Source organism: Geotrypetes seraphini, chromosome 2, assembly GCF_902459505.1.
Source record: "Geotrypetes seraphini chromosome 2, aGeoSer1.1, whole genome shotgun sequence".
Lineage (NCBI taxonomy): Eukaryota > Metazoa > Chordata > Amphibia > Gymnophiona > Dermophiidae > Geotrypetes > Geotrypetes seraphini.
This window is the reverse complement of record NC_047085.1, coordinates 427,839,262-427,865,201: the sequence shown is the minus strand read 5'-3', so window position 1 is coordinate 427,865,201 and position 25,940 is coordinate 427,839,262. Positions and strand designations below refer to the sequence as shown.

The 25,940-nt window shown below is 47.2% G+C and overlaps 1 protein-coding gene across 1 annotated transcript in view; it reads left to right on the top strand.

Annotated features, from left to right (window-relative positions):
- The window catches only part of ABCB1 (ATP binding cassette subfamily B member 1), a 356,266-nt gene that overhangs the window by 105,285 nt on the left and 225,041 nt on the right, over nt 1–25,940 (top strand). Inside the window, exons 6-7 of the mRNA XM_033931220.1 lie at nt 6,570–6,761; nt 17,432–17,603. Of these exons, the coding sequence (XP_033787111.1) occupies nt 6,570–6,761; nt 17,432–17,603 (364 nt within the window). The remainder of the gene's footprint in view (nt 1–6,569; nt 6,762–17,431; nt 17,604–25,940) is intronic.

Below are 25,940 nucleotides of genomic sequence, written 5' to 3'. Positions count from 1 at the left end.
TGCAACATAGTAGGCAAAAGCACAACAGATGAAAGCACAGTGCCCAACAAAAAAGCTCAATGCCCAACAGTATGACGCAGGACCTACTCCTGCTGGAGCATTGGTCAAAGACTTGGCAACTAAGTTTCAATGCTAAAAAATGCAAGGTCATGCACCTTGGGGGCAAAAATCCATCCATGCAGGACTTACACCCTAAATGGTGAGATCCTAGCAAGGACTGTAGCAGAACGTGACTTGGGGGTGATCATTAGCGAAGACATGAAGACTGCCAATCAAGTGGAGAAAGCTTCATCCAGGGCTAGACAAATCATGGGTTGTATCTGTAGAAGTTTCGTCAGCCGTAAGCCCGAGGTCATAATGCCGTTGTACAGATCCATGGTGAGACCCCCATCTGGAATACTGTGTACAATTCTAGAGGACGCATTATCAAAAAGATGTGCGGAGAGTTGAGTCGGTTTAGTGAATGGCCACCAGGATGGTCTCAGGACTCAAGGATCTCCCATATGAGGAACGGCTGGGTAAGTTGCAGCTATACTCACTCGAACGCAGAGAGAGGGGAGACATGATCAAGACGTTCAAATATGTCACAGGCCATATCGAGGTGGAAGAGGATCTCTTTTTCCTTAAAGGACCCACGGCAACAAGAGGGCATCCGTTGAAAATCAGGGGTGAGAAATTTCATGGCGACACCAGAAAATATTTCTTCACCAAAAGGGTGGTTGATCGCTGGAATAATCTTCCACAACAGGTAATTGAGGCCAGCAGCGTGCCAGATTTTAAGAAAAGATGGGATTGGCATGTGGGATCTCTTCATGGAGGTAGTTAGGGGGGTGGGTCATTAGTGTGGGCAGACTGGATGGGCCGTGGCCCTTTTCTGCCGTCATTTTCTATGTTTCTATGAGCTTCCTCCAAGAGAGTATCCTTCCAATCCATCCCAGACTGCCCTTCTTTTTCAGGAAGCTCAAGCTCTGCTTCATCTCCGTGCCATCGAGGAAGTTCCTCTGGGACTGCAGAGCAGAGGGCTTTACTCCCGTTACTTCCTAGTTCCAAAGAAGACAGGCGATCTGCGACCCATCCTGGATCTCAGGCTTCTCAACAAATTTTTGGTCAAAGAAAAATTTCGCATTCTGTCCCTGGCATCCCTGTATCCCCTTTTAGATCAGAACGATTGGTTATGTTCTCTGGATTTCAAGGAGGCTTACACTCACATTCCCATTCACCCGGCCTCCCGTCAGTACCTCAGATTTCGGGTGGGGAATTTTCATTATCGGTACAGATTGTCACAACCCACGAGCTCCTGATCACTGCAGCAAGCTGTGTTCCAAGTGACCTTAACTGCTCCCAGCATGTACCCTTTAACCAGGGAATCCTTCAGGCCTTCTTGGGCAACCACCTAAGGTAAAAACAATAGGATCAATGTTCTCAGAGAAATCAGGTAAGGGAAAAAGAAAGCCACACACCTCCAAGAATGTCAGGATAAATAAAGATGTATTTTATTTTTATACTTCTGGTTACTTTGTCCAGGTATTGATAGCAAATTGCAGTATTTTCAATACAAGTTGTAGAATACCTCAAACATAGAGCTCCAGGCCAACCTGGCTACCCTGGCTTTACACACACCAGCCTGGCTCTAATTCCAAAATACTAAATCAAACAAAAACCTCAGGCTGGACTCTAGTCTTTATATCACAGTCCTCTTCACCAGCCTTCTGCGTTTAGGATAGCCACAGCAAAATTCCCTCACCAGGAAAGGGCAGAAGAGAGAAGCAAACAACTCTCCTGCAGTAAGGGAAAATAAAGTTTTACAAAAATAAAAAAAAAACTGCTAATGTTGTAGCTCTTCTACGGAGTGCCTGCAGATAAGGAACTCTTCCCAAAAGGAGCTCCACTGTGTTTGCTGTTCTGTCAGAATCTTATCTTCCCCTAATTAGACTCCAGCTGAGCTGAGAGGGAAAACACAAAGGCTCTGTAGTTTGCAATGTTATACAGTCTAATGCCACAGTTCAGGTATTGCAGTGCTTCAGAGACTAGCTTTGATAAGCTCACACAGTTCAGCATACAAGCAACTTTAGACTCAAAACTATTAAGCAAAAAAAAAGGTAAGAAACAAAAATAGCAAAACACTTTCAACCTTTGCTCAGTTTGTGTCCATTGCCTCCAATCCCTCGCTAGGCAGAGTTGATACACCAATGTCCATTGGTTCACAGCTTTGTAGCTGTCTCTCAGCTTCAGTCTCCAGCACATCTGACATATCCACCATGTCCCAGTCGTGGCTCAGCTCCTCAGGCTTCAGTCGAGGAGGAGTGTGCTCCCTCTCGAGCTCACACTGAAGCCTCCTCAGCTCCTCCCCCTTCTGTGTCTCAGCTGCTCTGCTTTAACCTCCTTCAACTCGCCCCTCCCTGCTCTGAAGAGGGGGAAGGGAGAAAAATCTCTCTGCAGCTGTGCCTGCCTCTGTGACAACTTCCTGTTCTGAGTCTGGCCTTCTGGGAGCTGTAGTTTCTTAACTCCTGGGTTCCTTTGAGCCCTAATAGCAGGCTTTGGAGAGTGTCCAGACACAGGACTGAACTCCCCCTGGTAGTCACTGACTGGCTCCTCAAGGCTAGTCCAAGGGAAGTCAGCGCTTTCATAATCCGCAGGGCCAACCTGGTCAGCTCTCCTGCATCGGGGTTTACTGATCTTATTCTCTAATCCTGTTTCATAGCTAGGAAGAGAGCTAGATTTGTCACAAGAGTGCTACCCTTCGGCCTGGAATTCTCCCCCAGAGTGTTCATCAAGTACCTAGTAGTGGTAGCAGCAGCTCTAAGGAACCATGGTCTTCAGGTGTTTCCCTACCTAGACGACTGGCTCATCAAAGATTCAACATCTCAGGGGGTTATTGTAGCGACCCAACGGACTACGTGGTTCCTACAAAGCTTGGGATTCAAAATCAACTTTCCCGAATCCCATCTTCAGCCCTCTCAGAATCTACAGTTCATTGGAGCTGTGCTGGACACTATTCAACTCGGAGCATTCCTTCCTCAACAAGGTCTGGATGCTCTAATTCAGCTCTGCCACAATGTGTCTTTCCGCTCTTCACTTTCAGCGAGACACATAATGGTACAACTAGGTCACATGGCCTCATCAGTTCACGAGACTCACCTCAGAATTCCTCAGTGCATCTCAGTGGACGCAGGCTTGCAATCCACTCTCTCGACACATTATAGTCACTCCTTCATTGAGACAATCTCTCCACTGGTGGATGCTCTCTTCCAATCTCTCCAGAAGTTTGCTGTTTCAGATGCCCCTTCATCAGAAGGACCTCACGACAGATTCCTCGACCTACACATGGGGGGCTCACATCGACAGTCTCCGTACTCAAGGCCATTGGACCAGCTTAGATCGTCAGTGTCAGATCAATCTGTTAGAACTCAGAGCGATCTTCAATGCTCTCAAAGCTTTTCAACACCTTTACGACCAAGTAGTCCTCATTCGAACAGACAACCAAGTCGCCATGTATTATGTCAATAAACAGGGAGGAACAGGATCTCCCTCTCTTTGTCAAGAAGCTCTGAAGGTTTAGGACTGGGCAATCCTCCACAACGCCTTCCTCAAAGCTGTCTATATCCAAGGGGAGAAAAACTGTCTGGTGGACAAGTTGAGTCGTTCTTCAACCTCACGAATGGACACTCAATTCCTCGCTTCTTTATCACATTTTTTCTCAGTGGGGAACTCCTCAGATCGATCTCTTTGCATCTCCCCACAACCACAAACTGCCTCAGTTCTGCTCCAGAATATACTCTCCTCATCACCTCGAAGCAGATGCTTTTCTATTGGAATGGACAAACCTCTTCCTGTATGCATTCCCTCCATTCCCTCTCATTCTCAAGACTCTTGTAAAGTTGAAGAATGATCATGCCACCATGATTCTGATAGCTCCTTGGTGGCCGAGACAACCTTGGTACTCCCTTCTACTTCAACTCAGCAGCAGGGAGCCATACCTTCTTCCAGTTTTTCCATCTCTGCTTACACAGAGTCAAGGGTCTCTGCTTCATCCCAACCTGCAGTCTCTCCACCTGACAGCTTGGTACCTCTCAACATAATTCTTCTTCAGTTTTCTCAACCTGTAAGAGACATTTTAGAGGCTTCTAGAAAGCCTACCGCTAGACAATGCTACCATCAGAAATGGACTAGATTTTCTACATGGTGCATCTCTCATGACATGACGCCTCGAGCTACCTCTTTGGCTTCTGTTTTGGATTATGTTTTGCACTTGTCTACTTCTGGCCTCAAGTCTACATCCATTCGAGTCCATCTCAGTGCAATTGCTACTTTTCTTCAGCCTATTGAAGGGAAACCCCTCTCTGCTCATTCAGTGGTTTCCAAATTTATGAAAGGACTTTTTAATGTCAAACCTCCTCTCAAACTGCCTCCAGTGGTTTGGGATCTCAATGTTGTTCTTGCTCAAATGATGAAGCCTCCATTTGAACCAATATCTACGGCTCATCTGAAATATATCACTTGGAAAGTGGTGTTTCTTATTGCCCTCACATCTGCTCGAAGAGTCAGTGAGCTGCACTTTAGTTGCTGATCCACCTTTCACAGTTTTCCATCATGACAAGATGGTCCTCCGTACTCATCCTAAATTCTTACCTAAAGTGGTTTCAGAATTTAATCTCAACCAATCTATTGTACTTCCAGTGTTTTTTCCAAGGCCTCATTCTCATCCTGGAGAATCAGCTCTTCATACTTCTACCCTAGAACCCACCAAACCACACAGATCTACTCCTCAATTTTTTGTCTCCTTCGATCCGAACAAGTTGGGACATCCAATTTCGAAGTGTACCATCTCCAACTGGATGGCTGTTTATATCTCTTTCTGCTATGCCCAGGCTGGACTGCATCTAGAGTCGAGTCACAGCCCACAAAGTCAGAGCCATGGCAGCTTCAGTAGCTTTCCTCAGATCCACTCCTATTGAGGAAATTTGCAAGGCTGCCACCTGGTCCTCGGTTCATACTTTCACCTCTCACTATTGTCTGGATGTTTTCTCCAGACGGGATGGCCATTTTTGCCAGAGAGTATTACAAAATTTATTCTCCTAAGTTGCCAACGCTCCCACCATCCCATTCTGGGTTGTGAGAATAGGCTGCCTGCTTGTCCTGGGATAAAGCACAGTTACTTACCGTAACAGTTGTTATCCAGGGACAGCAGGCAGCTATTCTAACAACCCACCCACCTCCCCTGGTTGGCTTCTCTGCTAGCTATCTGAACTGAGGAGACGCGCCCTGTCCTGGGCAGGAAAGCACTTGTGCATACGCGGTGTGGCAGACTCGAAACTTCTGTGTTTCTACAAGCAAGTCTTTTTGCGAGGCTGTCCACATCCGGACTCCGTGGATGACGTCACTCATATGTGAGAATAGCTGCCTGCTGTCCCTGGATAAGAACTGTTACTGTAAGTAACTGTGCTTTTTAGGAGGTAGGGCTAATATGGGGAGCTGGGAATGGAGAAGGTGGATTGTTTACCTAGGTGTGTTTCTTGGTATTTACAGTATTTTTCGCTCCATAAGATGCACCTGACCATAAGACGCACCCACCTCTAGAGGAGGAAACACCAAGAAAAAAAATTCTGAACCAAATGGTGTTCCCTGTACCCTTTCCCCCCTCTCTCTGGTGGTCTAGTGGTAGGCCGGGATAGGGTACATCTAGTGGTGGGCACGTGTAATGGTAGTCAGCCCCAAACCAGTCAGCCCACAAGCCCCAAACCAGCCATCCAGCTCCAGGCTGCTTTCCGAATGGCTGCCGTAAGTTCTCGTGAGTCCCACGAGAACCTAAGGCAGCCATTCGGAAAGCAGCACAGGGCTGCGCAGGAGAGCGTAAAGATTGCTCCTGATGGCCCCGCTGCTGATTTGTTTCACCGCTGGCTGGGAAATGAGTAGCTTGCTGGACGCTGGACCACCAGGTAAAAAAAGGGGGAATGGTGACAGCAGATGGATGGAGACCGGGAAGAGGGGGGATTAAAACAAAATAAAGTCTCAGAAACTTTTTTTAAAAAGGTAAATAAATGTATCTGTAATTTTCAAAACATATTCCCCCCTTTACAAAACCAGAATACTATGCAAATTTAAACCCCCTTTTACTAAGCCATGGTAGAGGTTTCTTCTTTGGCTCGAAGTGCTAAATGCTCCAGTGCTCATAGCATTCTACAAACGTTGGAGCATTTAGCACCCCAGGCCGCAGTAAAAACCTCTACCATGGCTTAGTAAAAGGGAGGTTAAATTTGCATAACATTGCGATGGTCAGTGTTTTTTTTTAATAAAGAAGGTAAGAAATGTTTGGGTGCCCCTTGCCAGTGGTTGGACTCATCCATTCCAGCATCTGGAATTTCACAATTGAAATTCATGTCAAGATGTTTTTGTCTGACTGTGCAACAAAATATAGGATTAAAAGAGCACTTATGCATGATTTCATCCTCCATAACTCTGATGTAACTGCTATAATTTGATTTGCTTATTTCTGCAGTCTCAGTTGGACTGATTTGGTTATTTTAAAGACTTTTAGTTTCTAAAAGCGCTCTGCACCGTTGCTGTTTCAGGTTCTCATACTGCTACAGCGGAATCGGCTTTGTTGCTCTCCTTGCCGCCTATGTCCAGATTTCATTTTGGACCCTGGCAGCTGGACGACAGATCAGGAAAATCAGGCGAGAATTCTTCCACGCTGTGCTGCGGCAGGAGATAGGGTGGTTTGATATAAATGATGCTGGGGAATTGAACACGCGCCTTACAGAGTAAGCATGAACAGAAGCAATTTTCATTAAATAAATACTGATTTCTGTATGTGCAGAAAGCTGTGCTCAGATTCAGATTTTGCTTTCTTTGATATTAAAAAAAAAAAAAAAACCCAAACAAACCAGTGTAAAATTAACTCCTGAGCTTTATTCAATCAGATCAAAAATAGACTATGGGGTACATAGTCAGCCAGTGGTGGTCAGCGTTTTTTTGTCTACTGCCAGGTTTATACCCAGATATTCAATGCCAGGCCATGTTGAGGCACTGGCATTGAATATCCGGGCATATACAGCTGGATAAAACCTATCTGGTTAAGGTAGGAATGCATTTTATGTGGTCTTATTTATGCAATTACCTTAGATGGCTAAGTGCCAGTTCCATCCCCAGAACGTTTACAAAATAGTCAGTTTTGGTTTAGGTGCTAAGGAGGAAATTCTATGAGAGCTGCCTAAAGATAGGAGCCTAAATAGGTACCTAACGTTAGGCGCCCACTTAATTAGTAAATTGACTTCAATTATGGGCTTTAACAAGTTCATAACTGAAAAAAATAAAATATACAGTAATTGGGAGATAGGCACCTATCTTCTTAGGTGCAGTTTTACTAAAAATAGGTGCCTATCGGCATGTAACACAAAGTAGACGTGCTTAGGGGTAGAGAAAGTCTTAAGCGCCGCTAGATGCGATTCTATAAAGGACTTAGGTGCCTATAAAGTAGGCCTTTAAAATCCTGGCCTACATTTCAGGCACCTAAGTTTTAAGTTAGGCGCTGCTGTGCATGATTCTCTATAATGGGTGCCTAAGTGTGATTGACATGCAATAGGTGCCTAATTTTAGGTGCCTATCTTTTTTTAGACAGCCATTACGGAATTAAGCCCTAACTGAGCATTTTCAGTGACGCTATCCAGATAATTGCTGCTGAATATACCAGTTAGCACAGGAGAAGAGATTTAAATGGCTATGAGCGTCTCAGTCTATCAGCTTCCTTTTTTCCCACCCCCCCTGTCCAGCAGCTTTTTTCTCCCTACCCACTTCTGGTTTAGATGCTTCCTTATCTTGCCACCCATCCCCTCCCTACTGCCAGTCAAGCTGCTTTCCAGGGGGAAATAAAATGTGCAGTCACTGTCTAGCCCAGTGTCCCACAAACCTTTTTACTCTGTGGCACAATAAACTCTGGGCTGTGGCTGAAGGGCACCCAGAAATGCGCAGATGTCGACATGATGATGCCACGTGCATGCGTTCTGTCATCACGTTGATGTCTGTGCATGCGCAAAGGCCCTCCAGACAGGGCCCTGAGTCACCAATGTGGGATGCTAGAGCAGGAGAGGCATGGAGGAGATGCACCAGCGATGAGAAAAGGTGCAGGTGCCGGCTGACTGCTTACAGGACATGCCTCTTGCTGTGAGAAGCACGTCCTGTAGGCAGTCAGCCGGCACCTCTCCTCGCTGGCGTCTCATGGCACACCCAGAATCTTGCTGCGGCACTCAGTTTGCGATACACTGGTCTAGCCTATTCAAGATGCAAGACTGGAAGAACCATCAGGGACACGGGCTAGACAGTTATTCCATGCCTTTATGCTGCTTTTATTTTTTTTATTTTTTTTGCTGTAAAGCAATTTGGCTAGCAGGTGGGTAAGGAAGCTTCTAGGGAAAGGGAAAGGAAGCTGTTGGACCAGTGGGAGCTAGATATTCTATAGCACTGACTCAGAGTCAAACTAATAGGCAGGATAAGTAGTAAGGTTGACTTGGAGTCGGGAGAGAGGGGGTATATCACTTAAACAAGCACCTATCAACAGGGCCAGTTCAAAGAATTATGGTGCACTAAGCCTATGTGCTTTGGCATCCCTCCCCCCCCCCCCCCAACATTGCTTCTATCACCAGCACGCCCCATGGGTCTGGCATTTCTTCTTTGCTCACTTGATCAAGTGTCTTTCCTCATCCCCTAGACTGATCTCTCTCTCTCTCTTCCACTGTGGTCCAGGACTCTTTACCTCAGTTGCTGCCAGAAACAGCATGAACAACAGGTGGCTTTTGGCTTGCTCCTGCGTCTTTCCTCTGCTGTCTCTCGCGTTCTCTGATGTAATTTCCTGTGGCTGGGATGCAGCACAGAGAAGACGCAGGGGGCAGGCCGAGAGATGCCTGTTGTTCATGCTGCCAGCAACCAAGGGAGAGAGAGAAGCTAAATCTTTAAAACAGGTGAGGCACTGGCAGTAATGTCAGAGGCTAGGGATTTTGGCACCCTTTATCACCAGGCACCCTTAGCCGGTATCTAACCTGGGCCAATGGTTAAGCTAGTCTTGTTTGCCTGTGGGCAGCATGAATGGGCCATGTGCTCAGGTTCACTTTTACATATGAGCCCCCTGTTAAACAGAGCCTTTTGCCCATAAGTAAAAGCAGCCCTGCCTTAGAGTACCGATAAGCTGTACCCTAATATATCATCACTAGCTTTATAGCCCGTTACATTAACGGGTGCTAGAATATGTGTGTGTGTGTCTGTCTTTATTTCTTTCTCTCTCTGTCTCCTTAGCCACTTTCTGTATTTCTGTCTTTCTTTCTTTTGGCTGTCCACCACCACCCCTTGCGTGTTCCCCCTGTCCATTCTCCCTTCCTTTTACCTCCCCTGTGTCCACCACCACCCCTTTACTGCTCCCCTTATCCAGCAGCAGCCCTTCTCCCTCTGTTTTACCTCCCCCCTGTCCATCAGCACCTCTTCCTGTTCCCCCTGTCCAGCAGTAGGCCTCCCTTCCTTTTTTCCCCCCTGTCCATCAGCACCTCTTCCTGCTCCCCCTGTCCAGCAGTAGGCCTCTCTTCCTTTTTCCTCCCCTGTCCATCAGCACCTCTTCCTGCTCCCCCTGTCCAGCAGTAGGCCTCCCTTCCTTTTTCCCCCCCCTGTCCATCAGCACCTCTTCCTGCTCCCCCTGTCCAGCAGTAGGCCTCCCTTCCTTTTTCTTCCCCTGTCCATCAGCACCTCTTCCTGCTCCCCCTGTCTAGCAGTAGGCTTCCCTTCCCTTTTCCCCCCCCTGTCCATCAGCACCTTTTCCTGCTCCCCCTGTCCAGAAGTAGGCCTCCCTTCCTTTGCCCCCCCTGTCCATCAGCACCTCTTCCTGCTCTCCCTGTCCAGCAGTAGGCCTCCCTTCCTTTTTCCTCCCCTGTCCATCAGCACCTCTTCCTGCTCCCCCCTGTCCAGCAGTAGGCCTCTCTTCCTTTCCCCCCCCCTGTCCATCAGCACCTCTTCCTGCTCCCCCCTGTCCAGCAGTAGGCCTCCCTTCCTTTTTCCTCCTCTGTCCATCAGCACCTCTTCCTGCTCTCCCTGTCCACCAGTAGGCCTCCCTTTCTTTTCCCCTCCCCCTTTTCAACAGCACCTCTTCATGCTCCCCTTGTCCAGCAGTAGGCCTCCCTTCCTTTCCTCCCCTTTCTCTATCCCCCCAACAGTCCAGCATCTCCCTTCTCTGTATCTCCCATCAACCAAGCATCTCCCCTCTGTCTCCTCCTGTCAGCCGCTGCCATGGTGTTCAGCTCCGGTGCGTTGCTCAAAGGCAGAGCAGCGGGAGCAGCACCACCAGCAGAAGCGCTTCCGGACACTGCGGGAGCCCTTCTCAAGGGGGCGGGACAGGCTGCTGAGGAGCTTCGGGGGCTGCTGCTTTTAGCCCTGGCAGAGACATCTTCCGATATTGGTTCGATTTTTACATGTCACCACTGAGCGCCGCTTTCCCTCTCAGCGGGCCGTTTTTTTTTTTTTTTTTATTTGAAAGCCGCCGCCGCAGCTCCTCTCTCGATCCTGGTGCAGTTCGAGAGAGGAGCCATTACGATGCACAGTGAGAGCCGGGGGTGAGGAAGGCCGCCGCAGCTGTGTAAGTTTTTTAAAAATTTTATTTGAAAGCCGCCGCCGCCGCAGCCAGGGCCACGCATGTGTACTCGTGTTTTCGCGACGGATCAGGGAACACGACTTTTAAGTGCGCATGCGTGGCCTAGCATTTTATTATATTAGATATTTCAGCTGCTGCTGGTGATACTCTGTTAATTGAATCACAGTATCAGGCAGACATGAAAATCTTCATTAATGCCTTTCTTGATTCAAATAAAAGTCTGGCATCTGAAGTGGCTTAGAAACATAACAGCAGATAAAGGCCCATCTAATCTGCCCATCCACAGTAACCATTATCTCTCTCTCTGAGAGATCCCATTTGCCTAGGCCCTCTTGAATTCAGATACAGTCTCTGTTTCCACCACCTCTTCCAGGAGACTGTTCCATGCATCTACCACCCTTTCTGTAAAAAAGTATTTCCTTGCTTACTTTGCTGGTTGCTCATGCCTTACAGTGGAGACCAGAATTTGCACCTGCTGTCAGGTTACTGCTTACAACCTTCTCTTAGAGCAGCTGTAAACACAAGTACCAGAAGGTGTTTCTATAGAAACTCCTGGGAGATGTAATTATGACTGCATTTCTCAGTGGCAGAACATAGGCTGCAAGCATTGGTTTATGATGTATTAAAAATGTGCTCTAATTTAATAAAAGGATCTTGCTTCTTTTGTTGACTAATTTTAATGTCATTTATTGAAGGGCATTAGCAGATGCTGGGAAAAACCATCTCGGAACTGATTTTGAGGATTTTTAATAAACACAGTTATAAGAAACTACTGCATTTACAGAAACCATTAATCAGCTTTCTCCAGCAGTAGCCAGGAAGTTACAAGTGCCAGTTTGCTTCCATTCAAGGCCAAAAAAAGGAAAAAAAATTCATAACAGGTTCTGGGGGAGGTGAAGTAGGTTTTGGCTAGATGTCAAAGGGGTTGAGGTACCATATAAAGACAGCTGTGCAGTCATGCTGTTAAGAGATCCTCTTCATGTTGTAGTAGATTAATTTATGCAGATTGTGTCTTTTTTGTTGCTTCCATTATTCAACTCTCTTGTCACCCCCTCCCCACACACACACACACACACTTACTTATGGTTTTTCTTGGAAATTCTCTTATTCTAATGGGTTCTGCCTCATTTTATAACGGTAGATTTATGCTGGATTGTGCTCACAACTTTCATTGATAGCTCAGGAAGTTTCATTTAGGTATGGAGGACTTGTAAAAAAAGCAATTAGGCTCTTTCTTGATAATATCTTTTCCAGTATATAGGAATGGTATGCTGAACCTTAGAGTACTCTGTCCATTCTTACGAGCATACTGTAGAAAGATGTCAATCACAGTTTTTGAAACCTTCTCCTTCTCCCAGGAGTCTGTTGCCCCCTTCTGTTCGTTCAAAAGCATCAAGAGCTCTAGAGCAGGGGTAGGCAATTCCGGTCCTCAAGAGTCACAGGCAGGTTTTCAGGATATCCACAATAAATATGCATGAGATAGATTTGCATCTCAAGGAGGCAGTGCATGCAAATCCATCTCGTATGTATATTCATTATGAATATCCTGAAAACCAGACCTTCCTGTGGCTCTCGAGGACTGGAATTGCCTACCCCTGCTGTAGAGTACATAACATAAGAACATAAGCAATGCCTCTGCCGTGTCAGACCCGAGGTCCATCGTGCCCAGCAGTCCGCTCACGCGGCGGCCCAACAGGTCCAGGACCTGTGCAGTAATCCTCTATCTATACCCCTCTATCCCCTTTTCCAACAGGAAATTGTCCAATCCTTTCTTAAACCCCAGTACCGTACTCTGCCCTATTACGTCCTCTGGAAGCACATTCCAGGTATCCACCACCTGCTGAGTAAAGAAAAACTTCCTAGCATTTGTTTTGAATCTATCCCCTTCCAATTTTTCCGAATGCCCTCTTGTTCTTTTATGTTTTGAAAATTTGAAGAATCTATCTCTCTCTACTTTCTCTATGCCCTTCATGATCTTGTAGGTTTCTATCATGTCTCCTCTGAGTCTCCGCTTTTCCAGGGAGAAGAGCTCCAGCCTCTCCAATCTTTCAGTGTATGAAAGGTTTTCCATGCCCTTAATCATTCGTGTCGCTCTCCTCTGGACCCTCTCAAGTATTGCCATATCCTTCTTAAGGTATGGTGACCAATACTGAACACAGTACTCCAGGTGCGGGCGCACCATTGCCCGATACAACGGCAGGATGACTTCTTTCGTTCTGGTCGTAATACCATTTTTAATAATACCCAACATTCTGTTTGCCTTCTTCGCGGCTGCTGCGCATTGCGCCGTTAACTTCATTTTTGTATCCACCAGTACACCCAAATCTCTTTCAAGGTTACTTTCCTCTAATACTAATCCCCCCATTTGGTAGCTGAACATCGGGTTTTTTCTCCCTATATGCATGACTTTGCATTTCCCTACATTGAATTTCATCTGCCATTTATTCGCCCACTCCTCCAGTTTGTTTAGGTCCCTTTGTAGGTCCTCACACTCTTCCGTAGTTCTAACCCTTCTACAGAGTTTAGTGTCGGAGGAGAAGGAGGGATATGGGGAACTCCCTGAAACCAAGGCTCTGATCTGCTCTTATTTATAATAATAAAACGCTAAGCGCGCATGCGCACTCGCGCCGCGTGTTCCCTGAGATCTGATCTGTCGGAATGTGGCGGAACGAGTGCGCATGTGCGCTTCCAGGACGCGCGGAGTGGCGGCTGCCGGGAGGAGGGCTGTCGGCGGAGGGCAGACGCCGTAAAGGGCTAAGACCGGCAGGAGCGACAGGGTCAAGGCACAGTCAGCAGTGCACGGCTGTGGAGAGCGCGCGCTCTGCTGGCCCACGAGTGCACACTCTGGCTCTGGCTCACGTGGCAGCCGGTGCCTTGGAGCACGGGTTGAGTATCAGTCAGCGGTGCGAGCACAATGCTCTGTGAGATTCCAGCTGGTAAAGATAAGTGAAGCTTGGTTTCCTGTTCCTTTTTTGTTTTTCCTCGATTGTGTTTCCTGTGCACAATGGTGTTGGGTAACCCATTTTGAAAGAATCATTTTGTACTTTGTGGAGTTTTTTTTGCCTGTGACTGGCCCATAACACATTGGGTTGCTGTCTGAAATTGATAGCATTTTTGAATGCAGTTGAGGCTTTTTCTCCACCATTAGTAAATGTGTTTCAGTGGGTAGCTACATCACTAGGCTAATAACATTGTGGTATATTTTGAGATTTAATTATTATCCCAGGACAAGCAGGCAGGTATTTTCACTAGTGGGTGACGTCATCCGACGGAGCCCCGATGCGGACATCTCACAAGCATACTTGCTTGTAGAAACTTTAGAAGTTTCTAGTCGCCCGCACCGCACATGCGCGAGTGCCTTCCCGCCCGATGCACCGGGCATGTCTCCTCAGTTCTTACTTTTCTGCGGAGCCGAGAAGTCCGTCTTCGACTCTCTGCGTGAAGTATCTTCACTTGTGCCTTCTAGATCCGCGGTTTTGGGTTCTTTTACTTATCGTTGGTTTTTCATCGTGTTTTCTTGTTTTTCAAAAAAAAAAATAATAATTTCTTCCGTCGGTTCGACTGGGCAGGCCACGTGGCTGTGGCCCCGTGGCTTCGATCTTGCGGCAGAGCTTTTTCGGCCTATGTCCCGGCCTATCACCGGTTTTAAAAAGTGTGCCAAGTGCCAGCGTGCGATTTCGCTGACGGACCCCCATCGACGCTGTCTTCAGTGTCTTGGGCCTCAACACCTTCTGAAATCGTGCCGGCCTTGCTCCACACTTACAGCACGTGCTTTCAAGCGTCGCTGCTTCTTGTGGGAGTCGCTGTTCAGCATGGAGGCGTCGAAAGAGCTGTCCTCATCGAAGAGCGCCTCGCCTTCAACTTCTGCCTCGACTCTTCCGGCTTCCACCTCTGCGGCCTCGAGTCTCCTCAAGCCTGCTTCGTTCGTGCCGGCTCTGACTCCAACGCCTGCTGCGGTGCCTTCCTCTGTCTCTTCAGGTCAGGTAGCACAGCAGTCCATTCCCCCCGTGGTGCTCAAGGTGCCCAAGGCTTCTAAGTCCAAGTATCTCGGAGCCAGGGACCATGAAGTCCGTGCAGGAGGTCCCATTGCTGATGCGGATCCCTCCTTGCCGGCTTCGTTCCAGACCTTGCTGGAGAAGCAATTCATCGAGCTCTTCACTACTGTGGGGCCGAAGCTTCTCTCCCAAATCCAGCCTGGGCACGCGGAGGCCTCCCGTGAGGTCGAGCCACCTCCGGTGCCGCCTCGACGTACACTCTCGCTGCAGGGAGCAGAGTCTCTGCGAGTATCTGGTCTGGCATCGAGGCATGCATCGCAAGGAGCAGAGTCTTTGCCCATGCCTCCCCTGGAACCGATTCACTCGATGCAAGGAGCAGAGTCTTTGCGAGTGCCTCCGTTGGAACCGATTCCCTCGATGCAAGGAGTCTTTGCGAGGGTCTCCTCCGGACCCGTTGCCCTCGATGCCGAGCCTCGAGGCTTGGCGAGTGCCTCGAGGTGCTTCTGCCCAACCACCTCTGCTTCGATCCACCGCTTCCAGCCCCATCCACTGCTGACCCGACGCTCCTCTGCTAGAAGGTATTTATGGGGTGGCGGCAGTTGCGCAAGGGTTCTGCTGCACGAGGGATGAAAGGGAGGGAAGGATGGAAGGTGGGCAAAGGGTTTTGCTGCACGAGGGATGGAAGGGAAGGAAGGATAGAAGCTGGGCAAAGGTTCTGCTGCACAGGAGGATGGGAGGGATGGAGGGATAGAAATATGCTGCAGAGGGAAGGCACAAGGGGCTTGGTGAGAGTAGAGGAAAGATGTTGCACATGTGGGGGAAAGGAAAAAGGAAAAATTGGGGTGAAGGAGAGGAAGGGAGAGATGGTCATGTACTCGAAAATAAGAACTAGTGCCTTTTTGAGGCCCTAAATGAATATAAGACACTTATTTTCGGGGAAACACGGTATTTCTTCTTCTATAACCTCTCTTCAGCCCCATGATGCATTTCTCGCCTTCTTCCCTCCACCACCATGTGTAACATTTCTCCCTCTTACATCCCTTTCAATCTCCATGCAGGATCTGTCCCACAGTTCCCTATCCACCATCACACCCAATATTTCCTCCTCTCATATATCTTTCCTCTATGCATCTCTTCCTTACTCCTCTCTCACCACCATGTCCAACAATTCTCTCTCCTTCCTATGTCCAACAATTCTCTTCTTTTTTCCTTTCTCTGTTCACCATCTCTCTTTCCCTTTCACTCAAACACCCATACCCAATTCTCCCTTTCTATTCCCTCCCTCATCTTAGCATCTCTTTCCCTCTCTCCATCCTTCCATTCTATGTCCCATGTTTGTGCCCCTCCCTTCTTCCCTCCATTCTGTGTCCCAAGTTTGCATCCCCTCCTTCCCTTCTGTGTCCCAATGCCCCTCCCTCCATTTTGTGTTCCAAGTTCATGCCCCCTCTCTCCCCCTCCTTCCTTCCATCCCATGTCCCAAATTTGTGCCCCTTCCTCCCTCCTGTGTCCCAACATGCCCTCTCCATCCCTTCTTCTCTTCTGTGTCCCAGGTTCACGCCCTCCCTCTCTTGGTTGTAGAATGCTGTCTCCTGGCTGGCTCTAAGACGTCCAAGTAGGCTGCCTCCTTCCTTCCAGCTGCACTTGCTTCTTCAAAAAGCCGTGGGCAACGGTACCTACACGCTGCCTGCGGCTGACCCAGAAGTCTTTCCTCTGAGGCTTCCAGGTCAGCTGAAGGGCAGCATATAGGAACGGCTGCCCATGGATTTTTGAAAATGCAAGTGTGGCTGGAAGGAAGGAGGGAGGAGGTCTACTTGAATGTCTTAGAGCCAGGAGACTGAGACAGGTGCTTCCATCCCCGCAGGATCCCTGTGACCTCAGTGGAGGGGGGAGATCCTCGCAGGTTTCTCATGGACATAGGGGGGAACCCATGGGACCTCCACAGATTCAGCGAGATTCCTGTCAGCCCCTTTCTCGTTCAGCTCTCTCTTCTTCACATCCCACCTCAATGATGGAACTTCCTATGGATGGGATGCACAGAGGAAAGATTCCATCAGCCAGAGAGAGGCTGCTTTCACCACAGCTTGTATTGGCAATGCACTGCAACATTTGAAGGACTGATGGAGAGGTGGGGCTAGAAACCCGGCTACAACTAAAGAAAATTAGAAGGAGAGAAGATGGCCTTGGGGAAGTGGGCAAAGGGAAGAGAGAGACAGATCTGGACCAAAGAGGGTGAGGCAAATGCTGAACTGGGGGAGGAAGCAGAGGAAAGAGAGAGAGAGTGATTTGCTGCACCAGCAAGGGTAGGGGTGTAGGAGGAAGGGAAGAGAGAGGAGAGAATTTAGACATGTGGAGGAACATGGACACTGAAGAGATGTTGGCAGAGGATGGAGCATAGGGTAGGGACACAAAAGGATCATTCTGGACACAAGGGGAGGGACAGAAGAATATATTGGTCAGAGTAAGATAGGGATCCGCAAGAGAGTTGGGGGAAGAATAGGAATTGGGACACAGGGGGGATATTTTGAACAGGGTGGATAGGGGCACACAGAAAACATGGATAGGTCATATTACTTTATACCTTAATAACCTAATGATATAGTGCATTGGATTGCATTGTAATCCCATTCTGAACAAGTAATAGAACTACAAAGACAAGTTAATGAAAGAGAAAAATAACTATAAAAACAGGTTATTTCCAAAGACTGTAAGTTATATATATCAAATTTGTACAGCATATTTCTTTTAATAGAAGTCTGCACAATTTTTCTTGCATCCCAAATTCAATGATCTTTCTCTTTTTTTTTTTTATCAGTGATGTTTCCAAAATTAATGAAGGAATTGGTGACAAAATTTCCATGTTACTTCAGTCATTGTCCACGTTCCTGACAGGGTTTATAGTTGGGTTTACGCAAGGGTGGAAGTTAACATTGGTGATATTGGCTATAAGTCCAGTCATGGGACTGTCTGCTGCTATCTGGTCAAAGGTAGGTCATTCTGTTTGGCAATACTGAAAAAAAAATTCTATTATGCACTTAATAATAACTTGCTCTGATAGCAATATCAGTCTAAGCTGGCTTGAAGTTGCCTTTGGTTTTTGGTATGTGAGATATCAAAGGCTGACTCTTCCTGCAAGTGCAATTCTGGCTTGGAATAGGAAACACTGACATGAGCACGAATAAACAGTGCAATGTGGAATCATTCTGTGATACCTTCTAAACTAGATAAGCTGAGATGCATTTGTTAACTTTGGGAGTAATTTTATAAAGGATTTTTCACATGTAAAAAGGGCTTTTATAAAATTATCCCAGTGGTTACACATAGGGAGGAATTCTGTTTTATGTTGCCCAAAAGATTGGTGTTGAAAAATCAGAGCTTGGTTGTATTCTCTAAACTGTATCCAGAGTTAGGCACGCTTTATAGAAGTCATGCAGAGCCCGTTCCTGCAACTAAAATTTCGGACATTTATGCCAACCAAAACTAGCATAAAAGCCTGTACTTAAATTGTGGTTGATTGGGCTTATTCTATAACAGTGCGCCTAACTTTTAAGAATGCCTATGCCCCTTCCCTGACCATGCCCCCTTTTGAGATCCTGCAGTAGAATTTACACACACAGATTTATAGAGTGTGCTTAGAAAGTTGTGCACGTAAATTCAAATTAGTACCAATTAGTGCCAATACTTGCTTGTTAATTGGCAAAGATTCAGAGGGGGGGGGTGGTAGTATATATGCTATTACTACTAATCATTTCTCTTTTTTTATTTTATTTTTATCACATTTCCATTATTTACCAAGCATTACATCTTGTACAAAAAATTAGAAAAAGTCACAATACTTTAAAGAAATAAATCATCATAAAGAAATATTGACTTATTCTTCTTAAGTCCATAATATTAGGATCCAAGAATACTTCAAGCAGTTTAAAGAACTTCTAGAATATTCCAGATACAAAATAAAGGAAAAAGCAAATCGACTCAAATCTGCAGGAGAGACATATTTTATTAATATGAGCTCTACATACTTTCTCCCTCCAGGCGTTTCATAGGAAAGCTGTCAACTGTGAAGATTCAAAGAGCACATATTTTACAGAATATTTGACTATACATTTAACATAGTAACATAGTAGATGACGGCAGATAAAGACCCGAATGGTCCATCCAGTCTGCCCAACCTGATTCAATTTAAATTTTTTATTTTTTTCTTCTTAGCTATTTCTGGGCAAGAATGCAAGGCTTTACCCTGTACTGTGCTTGGGTTCCAACTGCTGAAATCTCTGTTAAGACTTACTCCAGCCCATCTACACCCTCCCAGCCATTGAAGCCCTCCCCAGCTCATCCTCCACCAAACGGCCATATACAGACACAAACCGTGCAAGTCTGCCCAGTACTGGCCTTAGTTCAATATTTAATCTTATTTTCTGATTCTAGACCCTTTGGTCCTGATTCTACAAAGTGCGTTCCGATTTTAGGCAGCTGTAGGCGTCCTACAGCTGTCTAATCAGCCAATCGGGATGCACGTTTTAAAAAAAAAATGCTCCCCAGGCAGGCCGCCTATATTGAAGGCACCTCCGGGAGCCTAGGGAGGCCCGCAAGATGCCTAAGCTCGCCTAAGGGCCTTAGGCGAACCTAGGCGGCCCTACGCGTCTCCCTAGTAGAGGAAGAGACGCTTACAATGTAGGCCAACAAAATGCTGGTCTATATTGTAAGTAGACGCGGCCGCTATACTTATTGCGGCAAGGGATCTCTCTGCTGCTATAAGTATAGCGGGCCATGGCCGCCTGTCCAATTTCTGGCAGGAAGGTGCCCAAACCCTCCTGCCAGAAGATGCCCTCCCAATACTACCGACCGCCCCCCCCCCCGACACTACTGACCACACCCCCCCCACACTACCGATCGCTGGCAGGAGGGTGCCCAATCCCTCCTGCCGGAAGAGGCACCCCCTCCGCACCCCCTCCCGACACTACCGATCACCGGCAGGAGGGTGCCCTCCTCTAGGCGCCTGGGCCAATCAGGCCTTAGACTTAGTGGGGATGGGCGGACCCGCTATGCCTAAGGCCTGATTGGTCCAGGCTTCTAGAGCCTGGGCCAATCAGGCCTTAGGCTTCAGAAGGATGGGCTGGGAAGTGGCGGGCCCGCCTCATTTCGACGAGACGGGCCTGCCGGCTGGACGGGCAAGTCCCGTCTGGCCAACAAGGAAAGGTTAGTTTGGTGGGGGGGAGGTTTGAGGGCTGTTAGCGCGGGGGTGGGGTGCGGAGGGGGTGCATCTTCTGGCAGGAGGGATTGGGCACCCTCCTGCCGGTGATCGGTAGTGTCGGGGGGGGTGGGGTGCATCTTCCGGCAGGAGGGATTGGGCACCCTCCTGCCAGCGATTGGTAGTGTCGGGGGGGGGGGCGGTCGGTAGTGTTGGGGGGCATCTTCTGGCAGGAGGGTTTGGGCACCCTCCTGCCAGCAATTGGACAGGCGGCCGCGGCCCACTATACTTATAGCGGCAGAGAGATTCCTTGCCGCGATAAGTATAGCGGGCCATGTCTAATCTAACCCGATTCTCTAACCAGCATCTGTACCATGGACGCTGGTTACAGAATCGGGGTTTAGTGTAGGCCTGATTCTGAATAGGACACCTCTCCCGGGCGTCCTATACAGAATCAGGGCCTTTGTGTTCATCCCACGCTTCTTTGAACTCAGTCACAGTTTTACTCTCCACCACCTCACCTCTCTCGGGAGCGCATTCCAGGCATCCACCACCCTCTCCGTAAAGTAGAATTTCCTAACATTGCTCTTGAATCTACCACCCCTCAACCTCAAATTATGTCCTCTGGTTTTACCATTTTCCTTTCTCTGAAAAAGATTTTGTTCTACATTAATACCCTTCAAGTATTTGAACATCTGAATCATATCTCCCCTGTCTCTCCTTTCCTCTAGGGTATACATATTCAGGGCTTCCAGTCTCTCCTCATACGTCTTCTGGCGCAAGCCTCCTATCATTTTCGTCGCCCTCCTCTGGACCGCCTCAAGTTTTCTTACGTCCTTTGCCAGATACGGTCTCCAAAATTGAACACAATACTCCAAGTGGGGCCTTACCAATGACCTGTACAGGGGCATCAACACCTTCTTCCTTCTACTGACTACGCCTCTCTTTATACAGCCCAGCATCCTTCTGGCAGCAACCACTGCTTTGTCACACTGTTTTTTCACCTTTAGATCTTTACATGGATAGCTTAGGAAAAAAGTTCCTCCAATCAAAGTGACTCCAGAATTCAGAAGTAAAAATTGACGTCTGCGCTTCTGGGTCTCACGGGCCACATCAGGAAATATTTGAATTCGATGCCCTAAAAATTATTTGTCTATTTTTAAAGAATAATTTTAGGATCCATATTTTGTCTGGCAGAAGAGCCACAGATGCCAATAAAGTAGAAGGTTTGACAATTTCTTTGTTAGAGGCCTCCAAAATGACTGATATATATAATTTTTGTGCATCTTGGCCTTGTTTTGCAGCTTGCAGATCTTGTTGTACTTTATTTAGTTGGTAAGTAGTAAACTTGTGCAAAAGGGGGAATTGACTCTTCAGGTACCATCAAGACTTCCAAGAAATACCTTTTTAACATTTCCCTAGGTGTTAACTGTTTATACCTGTGGGAAATTTATAAACCACAAATTATTATTATGAAAATTATTTTCCAATGTTTGTTTTCCTCTGTAAATATGCATTATCCCAGGACAAGCAGGCAGCCTATTCTCACATAGGTGACATCATCCACGAAGCCCGGATGCGGACAGCCTCGCAAGCAGACTTGCTTGTAGAAACGCAGAAGTTTCGAGTCAGCCGCACTGCACATGCACGAGTGCCTTCCTGCCCAGCGCAGGGCGAGTCTCCTCAGTTCTCAGTTTTCCACGGAGTTGAGAAGTCTGTCTTTGACTCTCTGCGTTTAACTTTGTTACTTCGTGCCTTCTCTCACCACGGTTTGTGTTTATTTCTTCGCGAATTGCTGTGCTCTTTTCTTTCTTTACAGTTTAAAAAAAAAAACCTTTATTTTTTTCCTCCGTTCGACTGGCGGGTCAGGCCGCTGGGCCGCAGCCTGCGGGCTTCGACTTCACTGCAGCTATTTTTCCTCCTATGTCTTGGCCAGCAATGGGCTTCAAGAAGTGTAGCCAGTGCTAGCATGCAATTTCCCTCACGGACCCACATCGTTGGTGCCTCAAGTGTCTTGGGCCGGACCATCAACCGAAGTCATGTGAGCACTTTGCTACTCTTCAACCTCAAGCCCTTAAAGTCGTCGTATTTTAGTGGAGAAGCTTTTTGGGATGGACTCTTCAGTCAAACCCTCGACTTTGAAAGCGGCCTCGGTTCCACCTTCTACCGAGGGTCCTCCTGCTTCCACGACTCCAACCTCGAGCCTCATCAGACCTTCCTCGTTTGGGACGTCTCTCAGCTCGAGTACACCTGCTGTATCTTCCCCTGAATCCTCAGGTCAGAAAGTTCAAGCTTTCTAAGACTTCTAAGTCAAAGCACATTTCCACTGTCACTTTGGAACCTACATCCGTAGTAGGTGGTCTAGTTTCAGACGCGGATCCATCCTTGCCAGCTTCCTTCCAGACCATGTTAAAGCAGTAATTTGTTCAGTTTCTAACCAAAATGGGACCGAAGCTGTCTTCTCTAATCCAGCCTGGGCAATCTGCAGACTTCCGCAAGATCTCATCTCTTCCTATGCCTCGAGCTGAAACTTCACACTCTATGAAGGGAGCAGAGTCTTTGTGAGTGTCTGGTCTGGCATCAATGCACTCTAAGCAAGGAGTAGATTCTTTGCGAGTGCCTCGACAGGAATCCTCACACTCCATACAAGGAGCAGAGTCTTTAGGAGTGCTTTGAGATTCCTCCATCAAGCGTCCTGAGCTTCGATCTACAGCTTCTAGCCCTATCCATTCACTGGTAGCAATGCCTACTTACATCTCTGGGGCGAAATCTCCTCAATCCTCGAGACCTGCTTCTAAGCATCACTCTCGTCGTTGATCGAGGCCTTCCTCGAGGCATACCTTCAGGCATAGCTCTTCTTCCAAAGAGCGTCCTTCTTCATCTAAGCCTCGATCCACACCTTCCAGCTCTTCCAGACCACCGACTCCTCATTTGAGGTCTCCACTTCCAGACCTTGAGGACTCAGCGGCTTCCATTGCCTCGACCAAGTCTCCTTATTCTTCATCTTCAACCCATGCCGCCTCGAGGTCATCGAGTCCCCCTCGAGGCAAGGCATTGGCAGATCAGCTGTCTATCTCTTCTTTTCTTCGCCAGATGGCTGATGACCTAGAACTTCAATTGGATGCTGGTTCTAAGTACTCTAAGGAGTATCTTGAGGTCATGCATCTTCCTCAACCTCCTGCAGAGTCACTTAAGCTTCCTCTTCACAAGCTTTTGTCTCAGACTTTTACATGATGCCTGGAGACTCCTTACACAATTCCTGCTGTTCCAGGCAAATTGGACTCCAGGCATAAAACTCTACATTGCAAAGGATTTGAGAATTCGCAGTTGTCTCACCAATCCCTGCTTGTGGAGTCCTCCTTAAGATACCATCCTTCCAGAGTTTATGCTACCGTTCCTCCTGGAAGGGAAGGAAAAACTATGGACAAGTTTGGACGTCGCCTTTACCAAAATGCTATGATGTCCTCCAAAGTCCTGAATTATAATTTTAATTTTGTAACTTATCTCAAGTTCCTCATTGATCTTTTTCCTAAATTTCTCAACTATTTAGATACACAGAAGTACTTCGAATTCCAAGAAGTCATCGCTACTCTGTCACAACTCAGATTACATCTTCTCCAGTCTTATGATGCCTTAGAGTTGTCAGCCAGGGCAACTGCTTGCTCTGTAGCAATGTGCCTCCTCGCCTGGCTTTGCACCATTGACATGGAACCTAATCTTCAGGATCGCCTTGCCAACATCCCTTGTCAAGGCAATGACTTATTTGATGATTCTATCGAGGAAGCCACTAAGAAGTTGTCTGAACATGAGAAGTCATTTGCTTCCATCATTCGTCCTAAGCCTAAGGATTTCAGGCCTGTACATCTTACCAGCGGCGTTTCCCACAGAGAGCAGCTCCTTATACCAGGATGCCTCCTAAGAAACCCCAACAGCAACAGAGGCAGCAGGGAGAAATTTTGCATGCTGTCTCTAGCATCATTGTACCCCCTTCTAGATCAGAACGATTGGTTATGTTCTCAAAGAGGCTTACACTCACATTCCCATTCACCAGCCTCTCGACAGTTCCTCAAATTTCGGCTGGGAAATCTTCATTTTCAGTACAGAGTGCTACCTTTCGGCCTGGCTTCATCTCCAAGAGTGTTCACCAAGTGCCTAGTTGTAGTAGCAGCAGCTCTGTGGAACCATGGACTCCAGGTGTTTCCGTACCTGGACGACTGGCTCATCAAGGATTCCACATCTCAAAAGATTATTGTAGCGACCCTACAGGCTACGTGGTTCCTACAAAGTTTGGGGTTCAAAATCAACTTTCCCAAATCCCAGCTACAGCCTTCTCAAAATTTACAGTTCATCGGAGCTGTCCTGGACACTGTCTTGACTCACAGCATTCCTTCCTCAACAACGTCAGAATGCTCTCATTCATCTCTGCCACAAGGTGTCTTCCTTGACTACAATTTCAGCAAGACACATGATGGTTCTCCTCGGTCACATGGCCTCTACAGTTCACGTGACTCCTTTTGCCAGACTTCACCTCAGAATTCCTCAGTGGACCCTGGCATCTCAGTGGATGCAGGCTTGTGACCCACTCTCTCAAGACATTACACTAACTTCTTCGTTGAGGCAGTCTCTCCACTGGTGAATGTTCTCTTTCAATCTCTCCAGAGGTTTACTGTTTCAGACGCCCTCCCCCATCAGAAGGTCCTCACGACAGATTCCTTGACCTATGCTTGGAGCGCTCTTCTCTATGGTCTCCGTACTCAAGTCAGTTGGTCCAGCACGGACCGTCAGTGTCACATCAATCTGTTGGAACTCAGAGTGATCTTCAATGCTCTCAAAGCTTTTCAGTATCTTCTTCACGACTTGGTAGTCCTCATTTGGACAGATAACCAAGTAGCCATGTACTACGTCAGCAAGCAGGGAGGAACAGGATCTCTCCCTCTTTGTCAGGAAGCTCAAAAGGTGTGGACCTGGGCAATCCATCACAACACCTTCATGAAAGCAGTCTACATTTAAGGAGAGAAAAACTGTCTGGTGGACAAATTGAGTCGTCGTCTTCAACCTCACAAATGGACACTCAATTTCTCGCCTCTCCAACACATTTTTTCTCAGAGGGGCACTCCTCAGATAGCTCTCTTTGCGTCTCCCCACAACCACAAACTACCTCAGTTCTGCTCCAGGATATACTCTCTCATCGCCTCAAGGCGCTTTCCTTCTGGACTGGATGAATCAGTTTCTCTATGCATTCCCTCCATTTTCTCTGATTCTCAAGACTCTTGTCAAACTCAAACAGGAGCATGCTACCATGATTCTGATTATTCCTTAGTGGCCCAGGCAACCTTGGTTCTCCCTTCTACTTCAATTCAGCAGCAGGGAGCCAATGCTTCTACCAGTTTTTCCCTCTCTGCTTACAGAGTCAAGAGTCTCTAATTCATCCCAACCTGCAGTCTCTTCACCTGACAGCTTGGTACCTCTCAACTTAACTTCCACTCTACAGTTTTCTCAATCTGTACAGGACATTTTAGAGGCTTCTAGAAAGCCTACCACTAGACAATGCTACAATCAGAAATGGACTAGATTTTCTGCTTGGTGCACCATTCATCACAAGGAGCCTCAATCTACCTCCTTGTTTTCAGTTTTGGATTACCTGTTCCACTTATCACAATCAGGCCTCAAATCCAAATCCATTGGAGTCCATCTCAGTGCAATTACTGCTTACCATCATCCTATCGAAGGGAAACCCCTTTCGGCTCATCCTGTGGTTTCCAGATTTATGAAAGGACTTTTCAATGTCAAACCACCTCTCATACCTCCTCCAGTTTGGGATCTCAATGTTGTTCTTGCTCAATTGATGAAGCCTCTTTTTGAACCAATGGATACAGTTCATCTTAAATATCTCATTGCTCTTATGTCTACTTGCAGGGTCAGCGAGCTACAAGCTTTAGTAGTGGACCCACCTTTTACAGTATTCCATCATGACAAGGTGGTCCTTCGTACTTATCCTAAATTCTTACCTAAAGTGGTTTCAGAATTTCATCTCAACCAATCGATTGTACTTCCAGTGTTTTTTTTCCAAAGCCTCATTCTCATCCTGGAGAAACAGCTCTGCATACTCTGGACTGTAAGCATGCTTTTGCTT